Consider the following 9385-nt stretch of genomic DNA (forward strand, 5'->3'; position numbering starts at 1 on the left):
CATTGTACATATTGTACAAATATTCCATTAGTTTCCTAGCAGGACTCTTAATAAATATTCCATTGATTTAATTTTAATCAATTTTCATCATGTGTGTCGGTGCACATGTGCATGCTTATTATCAAATTAAAAGTAATAATATTGTCGATTTAAAAATTACAATTTTTACTCTTATTCCTTAATTTTCATAATAAATCACCAATTCACCATCACTAGATTTGTTAACAAGTATTAAGTAAGTAATAACCTAGAGATTTTTCTTCTTTTATTTATTTTTTATTTTTTTTCTTTCTACCCGAAACTAAGCTATTTTTATCAAGAAAAGCATGGGAGCAGGAACGTAACATTAGTGTTTTATTTTCACTTTTTCTTCACATACATCAAAATCTTGAATACATCAAACATTGTTAGTTTTTATTTCCATCATCAACATCAAAACATTCTTGACAGAATATTCTTCATATCTTAAATTGTATAGTGATTTTATTTGGCTTTTAAACTAATTTCAATAGATCTAGAAATAAGATTTGTAATTTCTTCCGTTCATGATTGATTGTTTTTATTTATTCATGCATTAGATGGATGAAAGGAATGAATTGCACTATGTGAAGCTAACAAGAGATCAATCTCCATTGGAAGATATCACACCTGGAGAATTGAATCAACCAATTGATGTTCCACAGGTTTTAATTCATTTGAATTTTTGTTTCTATAATTTCTGCATTCTTCTTCAATTTGATTGGTAGGTTTACTTTTTTTTTTTTTTGTTCTCACAATTGTTTGATTTGATTACATCCATATCGAATTAAAATTTGTAGGGCCATAAGAACTTTAATTTGTTTAATTTCATTTCCTCCAATTCTTGTCCTATAAATGTGGATGCAATCAAAGTACACGAAGTTGCACAATTTTGTTGGTATTCTAATTTCTAAGTGAGGTTACTCGTAAAAAAAAATAGCTATCTGTATTTGATTTTTATTCTCTCCTTAAATTTATTCGAAAACGACATTCAATTGTGCTAAATAATTAACAACAGGAATTTGTAATCACAAAAGAATGAAAGATCTTGTACACAAAAGTTTCTTGACTGCAAATAATAAATCCCTGTTTTTTTCCCTAAAAATTTTCAGATCTAGTTGCCGTATTTGTACCCAATACAAATACCGTATCCGTATTCTTCCTGCAACATCTCAATCGTAGGGTCTAGCATCACGATGGATGCTTTGATGAGCATAAATATTTTCTTTATGAGAAAGTATGGGAAGCCAATGGAATATTTGTACAATGCGTACAATGGAGGTTTAGAGAGTATTAGAGATATAACCATTAGTGTTATTTTTTTTCCATCAGCGTAAGTCTTTGGGATGAGTGGTATCATGACATGGTATTAGAATTCTAGATCTAAAAGGTTAAGAATTCGATTCTTGGTGAACCCCAAATTTAGCTTAAGCTTTTGGAATGAGTAGTTTTATGACATGAGATGTTTTCTGAATATTATAGGTGATGTTCATTTTGTAACTCATATAGCCCATTGTACACATTGTACAAATAAGCCATTAACTCTCTAGCAAGACTCCTTTGTTTATAGAAACATAAAATTATGTTTAATAGAGAGATAGATATAGATATTATGTTTTATAATATTAAATTAATATATTTTATATTTTTTATAAAGACTTATATATAGTTATTTTTATGTGAAATTGATAGTTATAAATTATTATATAATAATTTAGTTAAATATATTAGATTATCTAAAAAATTTTAACTATCAATTTTATATAAAGACAAATATATATGAATCTTTACTTAATAGCTAATAAAAGATATCATTTATTTTTTATTTTTCTTTATTTATATTTTTATTCATTTTTAATAATTATATTTTGTATTGTTAATTTTGTTGTCTAAATTTTGTTTGTAGAAAAAAATAAGAGTAAACTAGACTTTTATTATTTATCTCTTTTTATATTTAATTTATTATCAAACAAAATATAAAAATATTAATTTTTGTTTTTCTATTTTTTTTATATCTTATTCTTAATATTTTTTTTTATATTTTTTTATTTTTTTCATTTATTTATCTTTTATTGTTATTAAAATTTATTAATTTTAATATACTAACACTGTAAAATATTTTACATAATTGTTCAATTACATCTGTTTTTTTAAATAATCATTTACACTGTAAATATAAATATAATTATTTTTACTAATATAAAATTAGAGAGTAACAGTGTATTAAAATTAAATTTGTCAATATTATAATGATTCTTTGCTTGTATTTTTTTTAATTTTGAATTTTGAACATCTTGTTAATTACAGTTGGCTGTTCGGAAGTGCATTGAATGTGGGCAGCCATTGCCTGAAAGCTATGCACCTCCTGCTGATGAAGCTTGGACGACTGGAATCTTTGGGTGTGCTGAAGATAATGAAAATTGTATGCTTTATTACATTACTACATACATAACAAATTTTATGAAACTTGGTCTTCTTTTCTTTGTTGTGATATATCTAAATTGGTTTCTAATAGTTTTCGTATTGAAAAAATTATTTTAATAAAAGAAATTGACAAAGTGATAATTATGATGTTTTATAATATTAGACAAATTAATTTTTAATAAAATAAAATAATAAATTAGTTATTAATATTTTTTAAATTGACAAATTAAATCTTAATTTTTTTCTAGAAACTATTGTGTGTGTGTGTGTATATATATATATATATATATATATATATGAATGATTAAATTCATTAAAATTTTTAAAATAAATTAGTTTGTTCATTTATTTTCTAATTAAGTACTATTTGTCGAATATTCTAAAAGATCATAAATTAAACTAATTTGTCAATATTTTTTTGTTAAAAATTAATTTGTTCAAAAAAATATTGAAGACCAATTTATATAGTGAAATAATATTGTCACTCTTATTTTGATAATAGTGTCACTCTGTATATGATCAAACATGATTTTTTTTTTTTTGCAAAATTATATGTAGTTATTTTCACGTAAAGTTAATAATTAAAAATTAGATGATTTGGTATATTTGATGAAATTATTGTTATATAATAATTTTTAATTATAAATTTTACATAAAAATAACTATATATTAATTTTTATTTATTTATTTATTTTTACATTATATATTTGCATGAATTTATAAAAAAATTATTAACGATATCCAACTCCTTTATATATATATATGATTTAGCTAAGTATTACGAGTTATAAATATTGAACTTTTAGATATTTTCTTTGTTCAATAATAATATCTAAATACCTTAATATATTTCCAAACTACTATAGGTAGTGCAAATCAATACTAGTAAAAAAATTATTCTTAATGATTATTTATTTTATTTTTAGTGATAATAAAAATAATTACTAATATATTTATTGATAATTAAATATTAACCGTCTTATATTTTATTGTTAAAAAATTTTAATAATAATTATATAATTATCAGTAAAAAAATTTTAATGAACACAAAAAATATATAATTGATAACTAAATATCACAAATTCTGCTGGTCTCCTAGCACTCATCTTTTAAAAATATTGATGCGACTATTTTATGTGTTAAAAACTTTTGAATATATAATTAATAAAAAAAAGATTGCAGGCATGACAGGGTTGTTTTGCCCTTGTGTATTATTTGGACGGAATGTAGAAAGCTTGAATGAAGAAACTCCATGGACAGGGCCATGCATTTGTCATGCAATCTTTATTGAAGGTGGAGCAGCTTTGGCAGCAATAACCACAATCTTCAATGGCTACATAGATCCAGGAACAGCCTTCCTCATTTATGAGGGTTTGCTTTTTAGTTGGTGGATGTGTGGCATTTACACTGGTCAAGTTCGACAAACCTTGCAAAAGAAATATCATTTGAAGGTATAAACATTATATTCAATTCACCTTCCTTCGATCATTTCTTTTCTACTAATACATTAAACGTGCATCATTAATATCAAATACTGAAAAATTCACTTACAATTGTCATCATATAAAGTTGATAGTTAAAAATCGTTAGATAATTTAACAAATTTAATTAAATCGTTATTTAATAATTTTTTACTATCACATTCACATAAAAACAACTATACGTAAATTTTTACTATTTTAATAAAGTTATTGGCTGGGAGTAAATTGATAAAAGTACGCATGAAAAAAAATATAGAAAAAACAAAAAATTCTAAAGATTTTAGAAACTAGTTTAATATGCTTTAAAAATTGTTTTCTCAAGTCAAAACTGCTCTTTCCATGAGGTGAATATTACTATATTTCATTATAATTGTGATATTATAAAGATTATGTGACTATAATTTCATGTCAAATTAGCATAAAATTAGATGAGAGAAGGGTAACTTTGTTGTTGAAATAATCTTTTGGGTATTTTGGATTATTATTTTAAAATTTGTTAGATGTATCTTTGTCCATTTTTTTTCTATACCTTTTTGTGTATATTTTTTGAAATAATTTTTTATCCTAAATTCTAAATTTAAACTCTAGTTAGTTATGGAAATTAATTAAAAATTAATTTTTTATAATTATTCTTAGCTTATTTTATATGCTTTTCTATTATATTTAATTATTTCTTATGATCTGTATGTATATCCAAAATAAGCCGTAGTGTTTGATTCAATAATAATATTTATTTTCTTACTTATTATTATTTAAACAAAACTTATTTTGTATGTGTATAATTTTAATTTCAAATTTTATAGTCAATTTAGTCAGCGTTCAAATATTTTATGATCAGAAATAGTTATTTACTCGTAATTATATTTATTTTCTTACTTATTATTGTTTGAATGATGATTACAGAACTCGCCATGTGACCCATGTTGTGTACATTGTTGGTTGCATTGGTGTGCTTTGTGCCAAGAGCATAGAGAGATGAAGGGAAGACTCTCAGATAATATTGGCTCAGAGATTACTATTGTAAATCCTCCTCCTATTCAAGAGATGAAAACCACTAATAATGCTAATAAAGAAAAGGCTGAACCCTCTTCCACTAGGAACAATAATAATGATCATACCGGTTTAGAACTACACGTTGTTAATATTTAGAACCAACCATTATGGGTGTGTTTGGTAACCACGTTTGAAGAAGAAAAGCACGTTAGAACTTCTTGAAAGCTTCACTTTTTTGTTTGGCTAAATTTCTTCTTTACAAACACAGAAGTGATTTTGTTCATAAAATCACGTTTACAAGAAGTAATAATTTCTAGCTTCTCCGTTGCACTAACGTGCTTTTAGCCAATACCTTCAATATTTATTTTTTTTTACCAACTTTATCCTTTATACATGTTATTGCATTATTCATAGAATTCTTATTATTCTTCTCTATATGAGTTTTTTTTTATTATTTATTATTTATATTTTTTATTAATTTTTTTATTTGACATTATATATTTTTATAGTTATAATTTTTGTGTATTATATTTATTATTATCTTTTTATAATAGAATTTATTGATTCCATTAAGTAAAATAAATTAAATAAAAAAATTAATCATAAATAATAATAATAGTTAAAAATTATAATGTACTAAAAAAGAGTACTAAGAGTATTAAAAATATACTATATAAAAAACATATAAGAAAAAAGTATAAAAAAAATTAAACATGTATAAAAAAATAATATTATAATTTAATATCATGTCTTTTTAAGTAATTATCTATCTAAAAGTGATTTTAACTAATATTATCCAAACAATATTTATTTTATCAAAATCAATTTTGGTAAAGAATTGCCAAATATAAATCATGTTGACACAAACTTACTTCTATCCAAAATCAATTCTATAAAATCACTTTTATTCAAACTCCAGTTTGACCAACCACAATCCAAACACACACTATATATCCTTGTCAATTTTTTTTTCTCTTATTTCTAAGTTGAGTTCTTATTTTACACTCTTACATTATTATTATTATTATTGGACATGTAATTAAATTGTATATGCTATTTATAGATTATTCTTTTGAGTATCTCTTTGAGTATTATCTTTTATTTAACCTATTATTTTTTATAAGAAGAATAAAATGAGACTGATTTATTTAACCTATTATTTTTGTGGAAAAATATTCAAGAAGGGTCAATAAAATTTATTATTTTTAGTTGTTAATTTAATTTTTTTAGTCTAATAATTTAACAATATATTTTTAATTTATATTTTTAAATATTAATGACTAACTGCTGTTCAAAAACAATAAATTTTATTAATCCTTTAGTATTTTTTATTTTTGTGGGTTAATTGGAACCAACTATTTAATTAACATCTTATTTTTACGCATTTAATTTATTTGAGAAAATAAAAAAAAAAATATTTTAAACTTTTCATTTAAAAAAAAAATAAATACAACAACAACAAAGCCTTGTCCCACTAAGTATGGTGTTCTGTCATGTATCATGTCTACATAGAGACTGTTTATATGTAGATCTCATTTGACCATCTCATGGATGGTCTTCTTCTGCCTTTTGTCCTTTGTCCATCTTTCATCTCATCCACCCTCCTAATTGGATGTTCTATCGGTCTTCTTCTCACATGTCCAAACCATCTGAAACGCTATTCAACAATCTTTTTCACAATGGATACTACTCCAACTCTCTCCCTTATATCTCCATTTCTTATTTTATCTAATCACGTATCACCACTCATCCATCTCAACATCTTCATCTCTGCCACATTCAATTTATATTCGTGCTCCCCTTTGGCAGTCAAACACTCCCTAACATAAAGCATAATTTGTATATGGACAAAGGTATTATTGTGCATGGAGTGCTGACGTGTATTCATTTTTCTTGATTTTCGTGCTTCCAACAAACTGAAACTCGCTCGCTCATCAATATATATCCCTTTACATAGTAGTTATAACGGTTAACCGTGCAAAACACATGCTATATATCTCTTCAATGGATATAACTTCCCGCGGTACACGTGACACTCTTCCTTCTCGACGGAGCAGAAGTGGAAGCGCGGCAGCCATATCCATAACGGCGAACGAGAGATCTTCAACGAGGAAGCCTAGCTCGAGTAGCAAAAGATTCATGAGAGGCAATAACCGTTCAAGATCGTCAAGAACAGCGCAAAGTAGTTCGGGTGCCACGTCACCGCCAGCTGGCATGATGAAGAAGGTGGCTTCTGCGTGGGCGATGTCGCCAGGAAGGTCATCTCTTGGCTCTCCGTTTGTTCCAAAGGCGGTGTCTGAGTCGCCGACGAAAGCAAATGGCGGTGGCGTGGTCAGCAAGGTGTTGAATTACTGGAAGCAAAAAAAAGCTTCGGTAATTGAAGAAGAAGGATACCACAGGTTTAGGATTTTGCATAACAGGCTTTTGCAGTGGCGGTTTATCAATGCTAGAGCTCACTTTGCCATGGCTCGTTTCAAAACTGTAGCCGAGGTATGTTCTAATAAATCACCAATTGTTCTGTAAAATATTATAATGTTGAAAAAAAATAATAGGTGTATATCAAAATTGATTTTAATTGTTAATGAATAGGAAAAATATAGGTAACTAACAATATTTTTGAACAATGTGTGAACTATGTAAATTAATAGGGTTAAAATAGTAAATTAATCTTAAATTTAATTAGTAATATTAAATTAGGATGTAGTATATTTTTATTTGATTAGTGGTTGTTCATGTTGTTTAAGATAGTCATTATTTACCTAACACTTTTCGAATAAATCTTAGTTATTTTTTATTATTATAAAATTATTTTTTTATTTTTATTTTTTAAATAATTTAAAATTTAAAAATGAACTGATATTAGTTTAAAAAACTCATTCCACTAAAAATAAATTAAAAAAATGTTACTATAAACAATACTATGCATTTAACATTTACTGTAACAAAAAATATATAAAACTAATTTTTAGTAAACCAACATAAATTAACTTAAAGTTAAGTTTATAATTTAGTATTTAGGATTAATAATTTATTATTTAAAGTCTAAAATTTAAAATAAATTAAATAATTAAATAAGTACCTAATATTACTCGTTACTCTTAGTTGTAATAATAATAATAATAATAATAATAATAATAATAATAATAATAATAATAATAATACTTGCTGCTGTTCATATATAAAAATTATGTGTATATATCAATATCATAATTTTTTATTTAAATAAATAAAAAATAAATAATTCTCAATGTACGCAAAATATAAGAGTGTTTCCAAAATATGCAAGTGTGATATTTTGGCAACACCCCCAATGCGTGATTAAAGGGAACATTTGGCAATAGAGAGTGAAACCAACCACATGGGTGGGGTTACAATTTGTGCTTGCATTTGGGAGAGTGAAACGACATCGTGGCATTGCAAAAATAATAGCTATTAGCGCTACTTTGTTGCCTAGCTTAAAATAGAAGACAAACTTTGCATGGAGTAATGGAGAGTAAAGAGTAACAACTTTCCAGTTAAAAATCTGAATATGCACTTTTCATTTTTGTAGTTAAAAGATCTAATGATTGTAAAAGAGGTATTATAATGTAATTATACAAATTGAATAAAGACCGTCACGATTTTTTCGTGATCTCAAGAGGAGTGTCAGGGGTTAGCAAATTTTGTGATTTGTAGTCATTAATTAATTATTATTAATATTTTTAATTGTGTGAAATTACTCATCTTTCTTTTGATGGTTAAATGTTGGCCAAATTAAATTTTAATAAAAGTGCTGATCCCTAGATCTTCTCTATACTAAAAAGAGTAATTAAAATACGGAGTTAAACAATAGTTACTTGTTTCATATTCTCAAACATTTATATGATAAAAAGTAATTAATTTTAACATAATACATACTATTAATTTCAAATAATAATTATATAAATTTAAAATGAATTGAAAAAAGTCATATGCATGTAAATCGAACAAGTTAATATATGCTTCAGAATTAGTCAAATACATCACTTGAATGTTAGTATAAATTTTTAGCTTTAATGATTATAATTGGTATTATTAGTTATTGTGTAGGATAATACATATATAATTTATTTTAGTGATTTAGAGTTATAAACTTATACCATATTATTATAGCTAGAGTAGTAAAATGGTTACAATGTTATTGGCGATTCATTTAATTTTAATAATCTAAATAGGTGTTATTATTGTTTAAAATTGATTTAGTGGACGTATTTAGCTTTTATAAAGAGACATTTGAGAATTTTACAATTATAATTTTCTGATTTCTTTCAAAAAATTTCACCTCCATTATTTCGCCAAAAGCAGCTGCCAAATGCATGCTTCTGTGTTCGGTTAGGTAGCGTTTATTTTGAGGTACTGAAATAGAGACTGAAAGACTGAGACTCAATATTGTGTTTGTTAGTTCAGAGACTGGTACTAAAATTTCTGTCTCTATCTCTAAAATTTCAGTA

The 9385-nt window shown here is 25.1% G+C and overlaps 1 protein-coding gene across 1 annotated transcript; it reads left to right on the forward strand.

Annotated features, from left to right (window-relative positions):
* Positions 1 to 351: 351 nt before the first annotated feature.
* On the forward strand, positions 352 to 5439 carry LOC112784434 (cell number regulator 6-like). The gene is made up of 5 exons (XM_025827636.3): positions 352 to 472; positions 579 to 683; positions 2326 to 2440; positions 3625 to 3893; positions 4827 to 5439. The coding sequence occupies exons 2-5, from the start codon at positions 579 to 581 to the stop codon at positions 5070 to 5072; spliced, it is 735 nt and encodes a 244-aa protein (XP_025683421.1). The 5' UTR covers positions 352 to 472; the 3' UTR covers positions 5073 to 5439.
* Positions 5440 to 9385: the final 3946 nt, after the last annotated feature.

This window comes from Arachis hypogaea, chromosome 20 (assembly GCF_003086295.3).
Source record: "Arachis hypogaea cultivar Tifrunner chromosome 20, arahy.Tifrunner.gnm2.J5K5, whole genome shotgun sequence".
Taxonomy (NCBI): Eukaryota; Viridiplantae; Streptophyta; class Magnoliopsida; order Fabales; family Fabaceae; genus Arachis; species Arachis hypogaea.

Bases quoted from the DNA above. Each gene is read 5' to 3' on its own strand.
- LOC112784434 (XM_025827636.3), top strand. From the start codon at position 579: ATGGATGAAAGGAATGAATTGCACTATGTGAAGCTAACAAGAGATCAA. The intron at 684-2,325 runs GTTTTAATTCAT...TGTTAATTACAG, and splicing joins AACCAATTGATGTTCCACAG to TTGGCTGTTCGGAAGTGCAT. The intron at 2,441-3,624 runs GTATGCTTTATT...AAAAGATTGCAG, and splicing joins TGCTGAAGATAATGAAAATT to GCATGACAGGGTTGTTTTGC.